This window comes from Miniopterus natalensis, chromosome 18 (genome assembly GCF_054644295.1).
Source record: "Miniopterus natalensis isolate mMinNat1 chromosome 18, mMinNat1.hap1, whole genome shotgun sequence".
Lineage (NCBI taxonomy): Eukaryota > Metazoa > Chordata > Mammalia > Chiroptera > Miniopteridae > Miniopterus > Miniopterus natalensis.
The window spans coordinates 34,406,842-34,424,054 of record NC_142098.1 but is presented as its reverse complement, the minus strand read 5'-3'; the positions used below and the strand labels follow the sequence as shown (position 1 = coordinate 34,424,054).

At 54.6% G+C, this 17,213-nt stretch overlaps 2 protein-coding genes and 1 non-coding gene across 3 annotated transcripts; 1 reads left to right on the top strand and 2 right to left on the bottom strand.

Annotated features, from left to right (window-relative positions):
- Positions 1–1,179: 1,179 nt before the first annotated feature.
- TRNAI-UAU (transfer RNA isoleucine (anticodon UAU)) lies at positions 1,180–1,273 on the top strand. Its single transcript has 2 exons — positions 1,180–1,217; positions 1,238–1,273. It is a non-coding gene; the product is annotated as a tRNA-Ile (tRNA).
- A 3,680-nt stretch (positions 1,274–4,953) lies between these two features.
- Positions 4,954–7,474, bottom strand: ZFP36 (ZFP36 zinc finger CCCH-type). Its single transcript, XM_016209159.2, has 2 exons — positions 7,373–7,474; positions 4,954–6,586 (listed from the first exon to the last, which is right to left on the bottom strand). Exons 1-2 carry the CDS (start codon positions 7,394–7,396, stop codon positions 5,642–5,644), a joined length of 969 nt encoding a protein of 322 aa, XP_016064645.1. The 5' UTR covers positions 7,397–7,474; the 3' UTR covers positions 4,954–5,641.
- A 5,962-nt stretch (positions 7,475–13,436) lies between these two features.
- MED29 (mediator complex subunit 29) lies at positions 13,437–17,164 on the bottom strand. The gene is made up of 4 exons (XM_016209193.2): positions 16,758–17,164; positions 16,188–16,246; positions 15,841–15,925; positions 13,437–13,736 (listed from the first exon to the last, which is right to left on the bottom strand). Exons 1-4 carry the CDS (start codon positions 16,971–16,973, stop codon positions 13,494–13,496), a joined length of 603 nt encoding a protein of 200 aa, XP_016064679.2. The 5' UTR covers positions 16,974–17,164; the 3' UTR covers positions 13,437–13,493.
- Positions 17,165–17,213: the final 49 nt, after the last annotated feature.

Sequence of the window (17,213 nt, the reverse complement as noted above, 5' to 3'; positions counted from 1 at the left end):
GTCTCGGGCCCTGCACCGGGGCAGCCCAGCTCCTATTCGACCCCTACATGGTCCCTGGGGAGGCGCAGAGCCGACTCCTGGGTCCCCGGGTCTCTCTGCAAGTCAGGGGTGTGAACTTCGGGCTCTCAGGCTCCGGCAACCAGAGTCCGAGGTCTTTTGGAAAGTGGGGTGCAGAGGTCCGATTTTCTTGGTCCTCTGAATGGAGGATGCTGGGAGCCTGACTCTTGAGTCTCAGATGGGGAGGCTGGGGACCCAAATTCCTGAGACTTCTAGATAGGGCTTGGGCGGTCCGGATTCCTGAGGTCCCCTAACTCTAGGAGCAGGAATTAAACCACCTCCGGGCGGGAGTGCAGGCGAGTCCCAACTTCCTGGGTCCCCTTGAAGTAGTGGCGCTTCTGCCCAAAACAGACTGGTTGGGGCGCTAGCAGTCCATAACCCAAGTTCCTCCAACCCTGGGAGCCTTGGGCTAGGATATCTGGGAACCTCGGGACGGAACCTCCGACCTGGGAGACTAAATTCTTCAAACCGGGGTGCAAGAAGCTCGCCCTCCAGGGTCACGCGGGGCTGAAGTCCCGGACTCCTGGCTCCTCCGGGAGGAGGCGCTGGGCACCTGGATATCTGGGGTCCCGTAGCCTGGACGCGGAAGCCTGTGCTTCGGGGTCTCTCAGGACCCGATGCAGAGACTAGGGACGTCGGAGCCCGCGACTCTGGATCCCGCAGGCTCCAGGATGGGTGGCACGGGTCTAAAGCACCGGCGGAGGCATCGCCACTTCGGCGGCCCGAGAGTCTGGTCCCAGCTGTGGGGTGGGGGGAGGTCGCCTGGGGCTTCCCCTTCCCCCAGCCGCCTGGGCTCACATCCTGTTCCCGCCCGCGGGGGGAGGGGCCACCTTCCGGAGGCCAGCCAGCGAAGGGTTAAAACCCCTCCTCTTTGGGTTCTGAATATTCATGAGAAGGCGAGTCCCAGGCCTGCAACACACCCACATTCCAAGAGCCTCGCGGACTTTTCCCTTTTTCAGCAAGGGCATTCGAGGCGTGAGAATCCGGGGCTGGTCATACACTGTCTCCTATTGGCCAACCAAAAAATTTGTAAATGCATCCACAACGCAGAACGGAAGTGTCCAGGGAGGTCACGTGGTCAAGAACAACTGAAGGACCCCACGGCGAAAGGGTGGGGCCGGAGCTCCAGTGGCGCAATCGGTTAGCGCGCGGTACTTATATGACAGTGCAAAGCGGAGCGATGCCGAGGTTGTGAGTTCGATCCTCACCTGGAGCAGTTTCAATTTTTTCTCATCATCTGTTATAAAAAACATTTTAGAAATTTGCATCACATAGAGGACTGAACACTTCGATCTTCGGAATTTTCAGGCTGAAAAGACTCCAGGGACTCAGTTAAGGAGTGTTCTGTAGCGTGGGAGGTGCCGTTTTTAGCCTGGCCAGCAGAGGGTGGTATCGCCTCTTAAGATGCCTGCACATTTCATTGGGTCTGCAAATCTCAGTTTAAGACCTGTAGATGTGTCAGGCTGTGGGTCCTCTTTCTCCGACTTTGTCTTAGATTTTTTCCCCAGTTTCATTGAGATATAATTACCATATAACATTCTGTATTAGTCCGAGGTCTACAACATAATGCTTTATGTATAAAATGTGAAATGATTATCACGATGTTTAGTTAATGTCAGTCACCTCACATACTTGCTTTTTCTTTTTCTTCTGTGTGTTGGAGTTTTAACTCTTTTTCCCTTCCCATTTCTGAATTCATTTGTTTTTTTCAACAAATACCGAACATCCACTATGTGACCAACTCCTATTTAGGGTTTAGCCATGAGTGATCCTGCAGGGAACAAGACAAAGTCCTTGTCCCTCAGGACTTGACATTCTAGTAGAGGAGGCAGATTCCTATAAACATAGGAACTAAGTACATTTCATATGTTAGGTGGTCATAAAAGGAAAAAGTAGAGCAAGGTAAGGAGGATGGTGGAATGGGAGGTGGGATGTGGGTTGCAATAAGAGAAGTCAGGGACCTCTCACTGAGGATCCATTTGAGCAGACACCTGAAACAGGGGAGTGAGCACAGGGCTACATGGGGGAGTATTCCAGGCAGAGGGCACAGCCTGTACAAAGGCCCTGCAGCTGAAGCATGTCAGATACACTGTTTATTGGTGGAGCAGCTAAGAAGCCAGTGTGCTACAGCAAGATTGATCAAAGAGAGAATCAGTCCCTGGGAGCTGGTTAAGAACTTAGGACTTTGGCTTTTATTTGATCTCGCTCAGGTGTCATGACAGGTTCCCTTTGGTTGTTTAGTGGGGCAGTGGGGAGAGACTGAGGGAAGAGGTCTGAACTAGGAAACTAGGGAGGGGCTGCAGTGATGATTCAGGTGGGAGACAATGCTGGATAGAACCAGGGTAAGCCAAAAGAAGAGGCAGGAGAGTGGAATGTAGATTTAGGTGAATCAAAGAGGACTGCTGTTGGACTGGGGTGTGGGTTTCAGCGAGGAGTCAGGACACCCAGGAGTTTGGCACTGGTAGCTAGTGGTAGGTGCCATTTTCTTAAATGATTTTTTTTTTTTTGGAGAAGGGGCAGAACAGAACAGAGATGTCTGTTTCTTGTTTTTTCAGTGTCTGTAAATGTCTCTGCAAATCTTGCTCTTCCTCTCTGCCTCCCCAGTGTCCTTAGGTCTTTGGGTCTTTATGTTTCCCGACCCCCATCTTTTAAACGTTTTTTTTTTTTTAGAGAGTTAGGGAGAAAACGAGAAATATCCATGTGAGAGAGAAACATCAATCGGTTGCCTCCCTTACACAACCCGACTGGGGATGGAACCTGCAACCTGGGTATGTACCCTGAGGCGGAGTCAACCAGCGAACTTTCCACGCACGAGCTACACCGGCCAGGGCAACCCTCTTTTTTTTATGTATGGGGACCAGAGCCCTTTCCTACAACGGAGGAGATCAAAGCCCAGGGGCAGGGGAGAGGGCCAAGGAGGGCTGAGCGGGCTGGGCGGCCAGAGGTGGGGAGGAGGAGAGGGGGAACTCAGGGAGGGGGAGGCGGCAGGGGTTGGGGGAGGGCAGAGCGAGCAGAGGGGTGGGGAGGCGAGGCGGAGCTGAGGGGAAAACAGAAGTGAGGGCAGGGAAGGAGGGGGTGAAGGAGAGGAAGAGAGGAATTACAAGGAAAGAAAAGCGGGGGTAGGGGCTTTGGGTCTGAGGGGTTGGAGGGAAAAGATACAAAAAAGGGGAAGAAGAGTGAAGTACTAGGGGAGAGGGGGCAGCTGGAGCGGGCGCGGGCAGACGAGAGGCTCTGCGAGGGGCGAGGTGGAGCGGGCGGGCAGAGAGGGGGGGCTGAGAGGGAGGGGGGAGGGGGAGGGGGAGGGGAGGCGAGCAGAGGGAAGTGGGGAGAGTAGGAAGAGGGGTCGAGGGGAGGAGGCGCCGGCGGAAGGGGGCGGGGCGTGGGCACTGACGCGGAGCGTCTTCCGGGCTCCCGGCTCCCGGGTGGGTCCCCGCGCCTCTTGCCTTGTTTGGTCAGAGGACGCGGCCGTGCGGGCCCCGCCCCCACGCGCCCGCCGCCCAGACGCCCCGGCCTCGAGCTTCGCAGGCAGGGAAAGGGAGCGCCTCCGTGAGCCCAAACTTCTCAGCTCCCGCCAGGCCGAGGCGCGGGATCCCCGGAGCTCTAGGGTCCCGGGAAGCCAGGAGCCACAACTCCGCCATTCCTATAAGTGCTGAGACACCAGGGCCTTGAATTCTAAGTGGCGAAGAGGCTACCTCTGAGATTCCAAAATGTGTCAATGTAAGAAACGTCCAGAGCTGTAAGAATTTTTATGAGTTTATTTGAGCCAAAGTGATGACAATTACCAGGAAGGAAAATCTCAAGGGACTGAGAAAATGCTCCAGAAAATGGCAGATTTGCATCTTACCTTCCTTATACATTACGATCAAAGGAGGAGCCCCAAGGGGTTACTTGAAATCTGTTGGCGATTGATGGGTGAGGCGGGAGAAAGCAAAGGAGGGAAACCTCTGGGATTGGGTAAAGAGTAAAATAGAGGCAAATGCTTCTTTACCTTGGTGGGTACAGGGTAGCTGTTAACATTTACCGCAGAGTTGGTACTCCCCAGAGCAGGATAACAATGGGGGCTCTGTGGTCTCCTGTTCTGGTGGGAGACTGTGCCCTGAGGGGGTCTGGAAAAAAGGGATCACCGGCTTTCCGAAAGGACGTTATCTTAGATGCAAAGTCAGCAGACGGGCTCAGGTAAGGCAAAGACTGACCTTTGTCAAGAAAGATCCCACCTAGGACTTGACTACCCGCCGTGATTTGTTTTTACCTATAGTTTTAATTTCAGACCATCCTATGTGGTGACTTTAGGTCTCTGCGTTTGCAAGGTTTGCCATGCCGGCCTCCCCTGAGCTTGTCCGGTTTAGTACCTGGCCCTTTTTCATCCACAGCTGCGATTCCAAAATCCTGAGACTTTAATGCTGCCTCCTCCAAGATTGCGAGAGTCTGAGTCTTCCACCCCCCTAGGTCCTGGAAGGCCGGGTGGTGGGCCCCCAGGACCTCAGCGCTCCCGGGGCGGGCCCCACCCCCGCCAGCCCCTGGCCAGCGCCCCAGCCCCAGCACATTCCGTTCTCCCAGCGCAGCCCCACCCTCCCCCCTCCGCTCGCGGGGACGGAAACAGCCCATCCCCGCCCACCCCGGGCAGAGAGCTGGGTCAAAGCGCCCGACGAAACCAAGTGCCTACATCCTCCACGCCCTGGGAACCGGCTCTCCGGGTTTCTACCGGGTGACCTCACCTGGCCCCGCCCTCAGGTGAACGACTAGTCCAGGTGACACTTCCTGCCAGGTAATCGACAGGGCCTGCTCTACTTGGGAAACGTTTGGAGGAGCTACGGATGACTTTCTCGCTTCAAAAAAGGGCCACACCATCCTCCCCACTCCTCACTGCCTCTAGACCGCAGAAAAGCCAGGATTCGATTTTACACACAGATGTCTTTTATTTAAAAATTCCAAAAACAAAAATAAATTTTAACAATATATATTACTTAATATATTATAGCATACTTATAATAATTATTCCGTCGTTTCCAATATTACAAAAAGGAGGAAGAAAAATACAGGGGAAGCAGACGACCCAATATATATAAATACTATAAAATCTATTAGAATAAATAAAGTCGTCATAAATAAAGGTCCCAATGGCTGGGGGGAGGGGGTTGGCAATGACTTTGGCTACTTGCTTTTGGAGGGAAATTTGAGCACCAGGATTGACCCTCAAGGGGAGGCTCCAGTTACCACCAGTCACACTGGAACCTCAGGGGTCTAGGAAAAATCTGGAGAGGGCAGTAGGGGCCTATTATTCACAGCATTGGGAAGGGGAGAGGTGGAGTGGAGAGGGCTCACTGCCACCCTCAAATTTGCTACATCTTAAAAAAAAGACTCCAGAATACATTCCTCCCTCCAACACCAGGAACACTGAGCTTGCACACTGGGGACCTGCCCCAGCATGGGGTCAGGGGAGTGGGTTAATGCATTTTGGAAGGCAGTGGGGCTGCTTCACTAAGAGCTCCCCAGTTCCCCACAGCTCCAGGGCTCCTGTGGAGCCCACAGCACAAGAGAAATGGCCCCCTTAAGATCCAGTTGATCTGTACTGGGTAGGCACTTGTCACTCAGACACTGAGATGCGATTGAAGATGGGGAGTCGCCGAGGGGCTATAGGTGGCTGGTGTGGCACCAAAGCCCCAGAATCAAAGACGGGCGAGTCGGACCCTCCCAGGCTGCTGCCGCTGCTGGCATAATCATCGGGATCAGATCCCAGAGAGTGTGCAGAGGGGCTCCGAGCCAGGCCACCCACGGGTCCCCAAACGCTGCTGGGGGTGGCCCTTCGGCACGAGGGGCAACAGGCTGGTGTGGGGTCCCTTCGGGCCACGGGGGTCCCAGGGGCAGCAGAGAAGGCAGAGGGTGAAAGTGGAAGGTCCCCAGGTGGCGGTGGTGGGGAGCTGGAGGGCGAGAAGGAGCATGAGGACAGGGAAGGGCCTCCCAGGCCTGCTGGTGGTGGTGAGGATCTTCGGCCTGAGGGCAGGCCTGAGAAGCTGATGCTCTGACGCAGCACATGGGGGTGGCCAGGGGAGGCCAGGTCCTCACTGGGGTTGTGGATGAAGTGGCAGCGTGAGCCGTAGGGGCAGCGGCCTTGGAGGTAGAACTTGTGGCAGAGTTCTGTCTTGTACTTGGGATGGCGACTGGCCTGGCGCAGCTCACCCAGGCCATGGGCAAACTGGCACTTAGCCCCATAGCGGCAGCGCCCGCTCTCTGAGAAGGTCCGACATAGCTCAGTCTTGTATCGGGATGAGGTGGTAGGAGTCGCGGTAGGTGAGGGCAACAGCTCAGTGCCTGGGCGGGGAGCCAGGGGTGCGAAGCCTGGGGGTGGGGGCACCCAGCTGCAGCTTCGACCCTCCACCAGGCTGGTGGACCGGCCAGGCAGGCGGGCAGTGACCCCAGCTGGACTGGAGTCTGATGAGCTGAGGTTCCAGAGTTCTGAGGAGGACCAGCCAGGGCTGGACTCGGTATCTCCATGGTCGGATGTCAGGTCAGGGCCCAGCGACAGGAGGCTCTGTGAGAACAGGGATCGGTTAAGACACGGAAAATGCAGGGTGGCACCCCTCCCTGCTGCAGGGCACCTCAGAGCTTGCCAGTCCGGTTTGTGGGTTCCTGGCCTGGGCCCCACCCGCCCGCAGAAACCCATGGATTCGAAATCGCAGGGATCCCGAATTGAAAATTCTGAGTTTTTCAGGACAGAAGTCTATGTCGAGGGATCCAAGAATCCCGGCTCCCCCAACTCAGGACACACCGCTGTCCACCAATTTTGAGTCTGAGCCTCTCGGGATATGACCCCAGCGCATCGTGTTCTCCAGTTTCACAACTGGAGGGGTCGGTAAAGTTAACCTAGGAGTCCGATCTCTTCGTTTTTTGAATCCCAGAGTCCTCCTCTGGGTCAGGGAGTGGAGAGGGAAGTCGCCTTCCCCTCACCCCAAGACTCCAACCCCAGAAACGCCTCCGCGCAAAACCGCGCCCTCAGCAACTACTGGGGGGAAGCCAGGTGTGGGGCCATTTCCGCCTCCAGACAGCCCTAGTCTGAGAAAACTCCTCCAGCTTTCCATCTCCCTACTCATGTTTGGGCCGAGACCCGACAGTCGGAGGCTCCATTTTCACCTCCAGGGAATCCCACAGGTCTGAGAAAGGAGGCAGGACCCCGGGCCGGAGCGGGCAGCGCTAAGGAGCTCCAGTTTGGGTGGGGAGCCAGGGGTCCCGAACTGGAGTGTGCGATGCCGGAGAGCCCTAGTCTGAGAAGGGAGTCAGTCAGGCATGGGGACCCCAATCCCGGTCGGAGGGCACTCACCTCGTAGATGGCAGTGAGATCCATGGCGGCGCAGAGGGCCGATCTGCGGAGAACCCGAGCGAAAGTGGGATCGCTGTAGCCAAGCTGCGGTTGGTCGGAGGAGCCGGTGATTTTATATAGGCGAGGCGGGGGGGGGGCGGGCCCAGGAGGGCGGGGCCCTGCGGGCGGGGCCAGGAGGGGCGCTTCCCGGACGCGCACCCCCAGCGCAGCCCGCCGGGCCAGGCTCTGGTTCCTTTCCTCCCAGCTCCCGGCTGGGACGCGGCTGAGCTGGGCCCACCGGCGGCTGCGACCCTGCGGGAGTGCGTGGGATGAGGGTGTCGGCCCAGTTTTCAAGGCTGGAGACTGAGGCGCCGGGAAGGGAACTGAGACAGCGGTGGGGGCAGGGCTCCAAGGGAAATTGACCAGGGCAGAGGCCGAGGCGGTGGGCGTGCGCGTGAGAGAAAGACCCACCCAGGCGGGGAGAGGCGCGGAGAGAGCCAGAGGCCGAGAAGTGGAGAGGCGCTAAGGGAGACACACACAGACACAACGGAGGGAGGGGAGGAGGGACACACTCGGGGAGGCATACGAAGAGAGGGAAAAACAGGCTAAGGAGAGGTGGGGAGACAGAAGAGACGGGAAGAGACAGTTGTAGAAACAAATTCAGAGCGAAAAGCTAGAGGGAAGATCAAATAAAGAAACAAAAAGAAGGAGGAAAAAAGGGAGAAAAACAAACGCCCAGAAGACAGAAACCCACAGGAGCAACACAGAAAGACCAGGCCTGGCAGAGAATTCTCTTGTGAGATCTGCCCACCTGCCTTGGTTTCTCTCTCAAACCCAAGCCCATATCCGGAGACCTTGGCCCTCCCCACCCCAATGTAGAGGGGTGGGGTCCCTGAAACCTGGCAAGCCTGGAAAGACTCCTCCTTTCCCAATTCCAGGGCCACTGTAGCCTCTCACCCTCCCCCACATAGTGGCACTTCCGAGGGCTTCCTCTGAGATAGACACCGTCGTATGAAAGTGCTTTAAGTACATTAGCTCCAGGGGTTATTGTGTTCATCTTCTACTCGAGGAAACCCAGGAATAGAGGTCAAGTTACTCTAGTTCTTAGTAAGTGGCAGCAGCCTACTACCAGGGCCTTAAATCAGAGTTTGCCCTGTGAGAAAACTCAAGATTGGAAAGGGTGAGATCTTTTATTAGGTGGAGGGTTGCCTTGATTGAAAGTTTCGAAATGGAAGAAATGGGTCATCCCCAATTGATGGTCGGATGGGTCTCACAGAGAGGGAACTCTAAAATTGCCGGGAACACTCCCCACGTTCTCAAGTCATTTATTGTTAAGGGATTGCCTTCCGTGAGAATTTTCAGATCTGGGAAGAAAATTGTTTCTTAAGAAAGTCTTGGTGAGCTGGCTGCCCTGAATGAAAACACGGGGGCAGAAATCATGGCCATGGAGAGCAGTTAAATGGTGCAAAGGTCGTTGTTGCAGGCTGTGACTGCGGGCTTGTATTGAGGTGCGGAGACTCGGCCAGGCACGCAGACCTGCCTCGTCGGACAGAGTTCAGGGGAATCCCTGGTGCAGCGCCTTCTGGGGCCTACCGCCTTCCCGGCGGGTCCCGTGAGTTGGGCGGCTGCGGGCGGCTCTGGCACGGTCGCAGCCTCCAGCTCGCCCGTGACTCATTCGGAAGGGGCGGGGGAAGGGGGCTTCCTGGAAGCCGTGACGAGGAGGCTCAGCCCGGACGCCCAGGTTCCTCTCTGTAACCAGGGCTTCTGTCGCCTGTAAACAGAGGCTCGAGGACAACGGGAAAAGGGTGAAAAGGGAGGTGTCTGGCACCCGCCTCCTAGCTCGGCTCCAAATCCCTGTGCCGCTAATAGGACGAAGACGGCGGGAAAGAGGGATGCGGGGGGCACCCTGGGGTCCCCAGAGCCCGGGTAGGCTTGGGTCTCGATGCTGGAGGAGGGATTCCAGTTTCGAGTCCCTGGAGACTGGGAGCGTGTCCCATCCCTGAGTCAGGCCGACCCCCTCCCCTTTCCCATGTGCTGAGTCATCTCCCCGAGAACCTGGACGCTTGGGATAGTGTAACTCTCCTAGAGGCTGGAGCGGGTGGGGAGCTTTGCACAGGGAAGGCCGGCCACCCACCGAAACACAGGCGGGTAGGCCCCGAAGCCCGGGCCTGGGCCCCCCGTTCCTCAGATCTAGAGGTTAGGGTCTCCAAGCCACCCCCACGCTCAGACCCAGGAGAGCCAGCCCCCAGCCCCCTCCACCGTCAGGCGCGAGTCCAAGCCCCCAGCCCCTCTTCTCTCCGACTTAGCAGCCCGGCTCCCATCCCCCACCTCCAACTCGGTCCTGGCCGCGGTGGCGTCTCCGCCCAGGAGGAAGTTCTGGGCAGGACTCCTCCCCACTCCCCACGTAGCCAGCGGGAAAATCCGTGGCCCGGCTCGCGGCCGGGAATCCCCTCTGGAATGACGGTGGGGAAGGGGATGGCCGGGGTACCCCGCGGGGCACAGGGGGCAGGTCCTCGGCTGGAGAGAGAAGGGGAAAAGGGGCGGAAACCAGAGAGGCTAAAAATACTGCCAGCACTTCCGGCCTAGGGGGAGGGGAACGGAGAGCAGAGTTTCCAGAAAAACAAGCGGGGACGGGAAACGCGGGGGTGTGAGAGCCTGAGCGTGTGCGCGGGCGAGCGGGGCCCTGTGCCGGAGGCACGTGTGTGCCCCTGGCGTGCCTGCCTGGGCGTGAGCGGGCGCGGTGGGCTGTGTGGAACTGCGCGGGGCCGCTGCTGTGTGCGTCTGACGCGGTGAAGTGTGGGCGCTGCAGGTGCGAAGGTGTGCGCCCTGGCGTGACTGGGTGTGAGACCTGGGCTGCCTGCGGCCCACCTTCCTGTGTGGGGCTTGCCTTCCAGTCCCACTCGACATGCCTATGAATAAACGTGTGAAGCCACCTGGGCCTGTGGGGTTGACTATGCGGTGTTTACTTGAGCCAGCTTGGGGAATGGGAGTATGTACTCAACCTAACTGCCTTTGAGGTAGCCTTCATGAAAATGTGAGCCTGACATACGCACCCGCAGGACTACGTGTAGTTCTGAACCACAGTGGGATCTGGAGTGACTGTGTAACTCCTTGAGGGAGCCTAGTAAGGGTGTGCACGAACGCCCTCTTGTAGGATGATCTGTGCACACACTTCCAAGTTGTGTGTAAGTATATGAGATTACAGGCAGCTGTGGCTGTGTGCAAGCCCCTGCAGCTCAGTGTATGTGGTGAAGTGCTGTCTGTGTCCTTATTTGGGGGGTGTCACTGGGAACATGTGAGGCCACTGTCTGGATGCAGTTCCTCTGTGGCCAGTCACAAGGCAGTGAAACTGGTGAACTTTGGTTCCTGACGTCTAGAACACACGATGCTGGGGAGGGCAGTTGGCACACACCCTGCTCCATGTTGTCATTCCTGGTGGCCTCACTGGGCCAACCAGACACACACAGGCTCACACACTGGCACCTGGGAAACCTTATCTCTCCTCAGCCAACGATGCTTTTGATAACGTTGAGCTGAGGGCAGGGCTGAGTCAGCCTGTGATGGGCAAAGTCTGAGATGAGGTGAGAGATAGCAAATTAAGTGGTGGTTAGAGGGTTGTTTATAGATTCACATAGTTGAATTGTTCCTTTAGTCTGTTTGTGGGCTTGTGCTATTCTCTGCTGGGTGGGGTGAATTTAGTCCCGGTTTCCCCTGATGTTTTGCCCTGTGACTGCGTATCTTATGTACACCCTTTCCTGACGTGTGTGGTTATGTACTAGGCTATACAATCTCCCTCTGGGTTGAATAATCTAGTAAAGGTCCTCCATAACCTGCCTTGGCTTCTATCCCAGCCCCTTCACTGTGGTCCAGGCCTCCACATTAGTTCATAAACACACTATCACATTCCTGCCTCAGGGCCTTTGCATTTGCCATTCCCTCTCCCTGGAATGTTCTTTGCCCCAATGTCCTTATTCTCATGACTTAGTCTCTCCTTCAAGTCAGTCTTGTCAGTGAGGCCTTTGTATCCTGTCAAAGATTTAAAAGTTAAATAAAAACTTTGCTATCTACTTAACAAATAATACATATCTATTTCCAGACCACAATAATGAACACCCATGAACTACTGCCCAACCTAAGCTCTCAAACTTTATTTTGAACTTCTATTTGATAAACTGTTGACCCTTGAACTGGGCAGGTCCACTTATATGTGGGGTTTTTTCAATAAATACTCTTAAGTATTTTCCCTTCCTTATGATTTTCTTAGTAACAGTTTCTTGTGTTGACTCCACCTCACAGGGCCAGCTGTGCCTGTCTTCTGAGCGTGCCTGCCTGTGGTCTACATCTCCACTAGTACATGTCATGTACCTCCACGCTGGAAGGTGGTGGGCTCTCCTGGGTAGAGTGCATTTTTGGTTGTACACAGATAATTGTGTCATGTTAGGTGGGAGTATGACTTTGTTCTTGTATTTAATTAGAGATTAATTATGGTTAATGAGATGTGTATGGTGCCAAACTGATAAGGACTAGATTACGATGGTCAGTTTTACGAGTCAACTTGGCTAGGCTACAGTCCCTGTTATTCAAATGCTAATGTAGATGGTGCTGTGAAGGAATTTTGTAGATGTGATTCAAGTCCATAATCAGTTCACTTTAAGTAAAGGACACTATCCTAGATGATCTGGGGAGTCAGATGGGGGAGATGATTCAGTCAAATAAAAGGGCAGAGATGTGGCTTCCCTGAGGAAGAAATTCTACCTGTGGACAGCAGCTTCAGCTAATGACCCAGAGGTCTGCTGCCCTTCCTAAGGGCCGGTCCTATTTGTCTGATACACATACCCACACCCACACGGCTAGCCATTTCCCAGGACTCCAGTGTGGGGACTTGGACTTTGGGTGAATCATAGGTGTCCATAGTCCTGGGCTTTTCTTGCAGATGTGGGGTCCAGAACAAGAGGCCTCTGGGCAGCGACATGGGAATCAGGGTACAGAAGGTGTTGCGTGGGGGCAGTCCCCCAACCAGGCTGAGTCACTTGAGCCTTTCACACCCCACCAGCTGGGCCTGGGCTAGCAGCTCCACCCTGCACTTGCCCAGGCCTGAAGGCCATGGCTGAGCTCTCCAAAGCTTGCTCTCAGAGAAGTGGGGAGCCTGGTAGGGCACTCCCTCCTTGAAGCCCCCTCCCCAAGGCCTGCTTCCCGGAGCTGGGGCCTGGGCCACGCGCCTGGGTTCTTCCCCAGGACTGATGATTCACCCCTTCTGAGGCCTTTTCACTTCTCCTTTGGGGCTAAAAATATAGGGACCCAGGCATCCAGCTGGGCCAGACTTCACCACGGATTGCACAATGCCCCTAGTTTAAGTGTTGCTGACGCAGGCTCTGGGTAGGGGTGGGGGCCTGAGTTGCTCCCCAACCAGGCATGCTGAGGTCAGGGCTTAGACCCCTTTACTTCCCCTTTCCTGGGCCAAGGACACTGGGGACTGGGCTGACATGGGAGATGCCTGGGATACCTGGGCTTGGCTGTTAGCTCCTGGAAATGAAGCTCCCTCCCCTATTCTTAGGTATCCCAGAGGTTCTGGCTCCCAGAATGTGGCCTCCTTCATAGACAGAGTCCCAGTGAGGCCTTAGGGGCAGAAGACAGGAAAGGGGGAATGAGAGACAGATGGTTAGAAACAGGGAGACACAGGACCACAGAGGCGGACAGACAGACACATGGACAAAAAGAGACTGACTGAATGAGAGAGACTGTAACAGACACATGCAGCAAAGACACAAGGGAACACCTAGAAAAAGGAACAGACAAAGACACCACGCTCATAGTGGGATATAATGGTAAGGATAGAAGGACAGAGGTCCAGTTAGGGCTTCACACCCAGGGCAGGTAGTGGAAGCGCCCTAGGAAGAGGTCTTCCACAAAGGCACAGTCCAAAGTCCACCCTCCCTAGAGAGGAAAGCAGGCCGCCCACAGACTGGCTCCCCACCCCCTCTTCCCCTGTGCGCTCCCTGCTGGCCTCTGCTGCCCCCTGCTGGCTGCCATCCAAGCGCTCAAGCGAGAAAAAAAGTCAAGAGACAAAGCTGCTTTGAGACCACTCTTCATTCCCTCCCAGTACCTCTCCCCCGCGGCCTTCCCCACTCCCAGCCCTGCCAGCTCACAAGGCACCCCCAGGGCCCGTGGGTGGTGCAGAAGTCTTCCCCGTAACCTTGTTGGCACAATCTAGCAGAGCGGTGTGAATGTCCTTGGCACAGGCAATCTGGGTTTTGATGACGGTCAGGTACTGAGGATAGGGCAGGCTGTCAGGCTGTACCGCATCTGGTTTGGTGGCTGTGGGCACCAGCGTGGGAGAGTGCTTTGCACTGTCGCAACTCTGTGACAGGCACTCATGTGCCAGGCGCTGTGGACAGGCAGGCAGGGTACAGCATCAGCTTCACTCTGGGTACTCCCAACTCTGCCCCAAAGGCCAGCCTGGGGTAGCCTACCTGGCTTCTGGACTCCTTCTATATACTTCCTCTACCCAAGCCTTAAATGCAGCAATTTCCATGGCCCATCGATCCTCCTCTTACTCTCATACCCTCTTGGGTCTGTCTCATCCCCACATACCACTCAATGCCCACCTCTGCACTGATGACAGTACATGTATGTCCCCAGCTCCCCCTCAAATTCCAGGGCTCTCACACTCTCCCCTCAACCCCAAACTGCTCTTCTTCCTGGGTCCCTATCTAAGAAATGGCCATATCATTCCAACTAGAGCCCTGTGCCTCATCCTGGAGGCTCCTCCTTTCAAAACCCATCAGTTCCATGGCCTGTACACAAAACCTCTGAGTCTCTCTCCCATTTGCCCTTCCCTACTTCCTCAAGGCACTGCACTGGTAGAGCCTTGCCCACTGAATCCTGCCATGGCTGTCCCCTTGAACTCCCAGCCTCCACTCCGGGCCCCTTTAACCCATCCCTCATTTGGAATCTAGAGGCATATTCTTTTTTTTCTTTTAAATATATCTTTATTGATTTCAGAGAAAGGAAAGGGAGAAAGAGAGAGAAACATCAATGATGAGAGAGTCATCGATCAAGCCCGCAACCCGGGCACGTGCCCCGACCAGGGATCAAACCCCGACTGCTTGGATCCCAGGTCGATGCTCAACGGCTGAGCCACGCCCACACAGGCTAGAGGCATATCCTTAAAAAAGCATTGTGTCATGCACCGAGAGGTCGCCAGTTCCATTCCTGGTCAGGGCACATGCCTGAGTTGCAGGCTTGATTGATCCCCAATAGGGGGTGGTGTGCAGGAGGTAGGCGATCAGTGTTTCTCTCTCTCACTCTCCCTTTCTCTCTCTCTAAAAATCAATTTTAAAAAATCTTAAATAACTAAACAAAAACATTAAAAACACACACACAATGGGTCTATGTTCTTCCCTGTTTGAAAAGCTGGATGGTTTCCCAGCACCTTCAGAGCTGTATTCAAAATTCAACAACCTTGGAGCAACCTCCACTTCCTTCCCTCAGGCCATACTTTCTTTTCTTTCCTCCTAAACTCTAAGGGTCCTCATGAAACTTGAAAGCAGAGAGCAGTGGGCTTTAAAGACCCTCCTTTTACTTCTATAACTTTCCTTCTTGAGTCTAGGCAGCCCAGTCTAGGCTTACTCCCAGTCTAGGCTGTGATCTTGCCTCTTCTATCCTAAGCCTTTCCTTTGTTTTCACTCTAATAAATCATGCAACTAGCACCTAAAAAAAAACCACACAAACCAACAAGCCCCAATGCCAAATATACCTCAGCCAGATTATTTTGTAACATTTCTAAAGGGAATTTAAAGCAGAAGCTGTTCTTTTTTACTGGAATACCTTTCTACCATTACCAGGCTTCTCAAACTCTGACTTTTCCTTTAAAACCAAGTTCAAAATAATGATGACAGTGATACTACAGGAAACATCTGCCATGTGCCTACTACCATATTAAGTACTTTACATGATGTACTTGCTGAGGCAGAGGTTGGTGGTCCATCTGACTTCAGATGCTGTGCTCTTAGCCACTTGCCCTCTTCTCAATTCCTGCCCCTCTTCCATTTTTGTTACTGCTCCACCTCTGATGTGCTCTCTACCAACAGCCTTCCTTCCCTGAGCCACACTCTCCCTGGCAACACCCCAGGCAGAGTCAGATGCCTTTTCTGGGCTTCCACAGCCCCCTGAGAGTCCCTGATTTTAATCTTGACCTCTCTAACTGTGCCCCCATCCTCATCAAGCCCTGACCTCTGAAACCTAGGTTTCTCCCATCACAGCTCTTAGCACTCTAAGCCATCACTGTTTGGGGATGTATGTTACCTCACTGAACTGGAAGCTCTGTGAGGGCCAAGATCAGGGCAACACTGTGTCCCCAACACCAGCTGAAGCACAGTCTGGCCCACAGGAGGTGCTCAGTGTATGTGTTGACTGACTGAATGAGAATTCCTTAAGAACCAGGGACTGAGTCAAGGTTGTGGTCAGCCAGTATCTAGGAGACCCCTTACCAGGCAGAGCTCCAGCTGGTCACAGAGTGCGTAGAACTCCTCCAGACACTTGTCAAAGCGCTGTATGGGTCCATCACTGCTCTTTCTATAGCCCAGGAGAAGAAGACTGAGGAATGATTTCCAATTTCCGAGACATCAGGGTCTACCCAACCAAGTATCCATCAGGAAACCAGGAGCCCTGAGGCAGGGACTAGGGGACTGGAAGTAGTAGAAGAGGCAGGAAGAGCAAGGCCCGGAGCTAGGGAACCAGGCTTGAAAACAGAAGGTAAAGAGGGTGAGTGGGCAGGGCTTGGGGAATGAGTTTCTAAGAATGGGGTGGAGATCCTGGGAAACCGGACTACACTTACTGTCCGTTGTCAATGTTAGTGTTCTGAATCAAGTTCTGGGCTGCAACCTTCATTAAAGTCTAGTTTAAAAAAAAAAAAAGATGCGGGAGATAGAGAAACAGAAGGGGACATTTTTGGTAGTCTACACGCTTCCTTAAGATCCAGTCAATCTCAGGCCTCCCCTTCACTTGACATGCTGTAACTCCAGAGAACTCCGGCTTCCATTCCACTATAGGAATAAACACCCGTATTTTCCTAGCGGCCCGCTCTCACCTGGGGTTCTCGCCAATGACCTCCCGACATGCCTTAGAGTCCTCCCTCACCACTAATCAATCAATCAGAAGCTGTACAAGCCGTCACTTCCTTAGGCTTTAACGACCAGAGCCCGGTTTCTCCTTTAAACTCCCTCCCACTCGAGTTCCGGCCAATCCCAGGCTCAACATTCGCGCTGTTCCTACGAAGAGCGTCTCACTCCTTTTCCCTTGTCTAAAGCTCCTTTAGTTCGCTCCCTGCCTACGCAGCCCCTCGGTCCACCCCCTTTGAGTCAGAGAGCAAAACCCCGCTAGCTTCTAGAAGCTCTCGGCGAATCACCTGAAGACTCTCCTTCAGCTGCGGGATAAGCATCTTATAGCGCTGCACAGGATCGAAGTCTTGTTGCTGTTGCTGCAAAAGCCCGCTCTGGGCAGACCCCACCAGCTGTGTCGGTGGTTGCGGTTGCTGCTGGGTACCCGGGCCACCAGCCGAACCTGGACCCGACACACCAACAGCGGAGGAAGCCGCTGAAACCTGCTGCTGGGACGCAGCCATCTTCCACAGTTAGCGCGCCGGAAGTGCGTCACAAGTGCGTCTCTTCAGATTTCTATTTAGCATCTTGGTCTCTAGGCCTCGTTTACTAGTTAGCTCCACTCAACCAATTTAGCCAATGGGAGGTAAGGCACCGGACCCTCAACACTTGATTCTCAAATCCGACGTCCAGACTAAGATACCATTGGCCAATCACAAAAGGCTCCTCTATAGCTCCGCCCCCTTACCCAACGGCTGGCCAAT

Excerpts from the sequence above, each read along its gene's own strand:
- MED29 (XM_016209193.2), bottom strand. The coding sequence starts at position 16,973 with ATGGCTGCGTCCCAGCAGCAGGTTTCAGCGGCTTCCTCCGCTGTTGGT. Across the intron at positions 16,247-16,757 it reads AGCTGAAGGAGAGTCTTCAG|ACTTTAATGAAGGTTGCAGC; the intron begins GTGATTCGCCGA and ends TTTTTAAACTAG. Across the intron at positions 13,737-15,840 it reads ACCAGCTGGAGCTCTGCCTG|CGCCTGGCACATGAGTGCCT; the intron begins GTAAGGGGTCTC and ends GCCTGTCCACAG.
- ZFP36 (XM_016209159.2), bottom strand. The coding sequence starts at position 7,396 with ATGGATCTCACTGCCATCTACGAG. Across the intron at positions 6,587-7,372 it reads ATCTCACTGCCATCTACGAG|AGCCTCCTGTCGCTGGGCCC; the intron begins GTGAGTGCCCTC and ends CTGTTCTCACAG.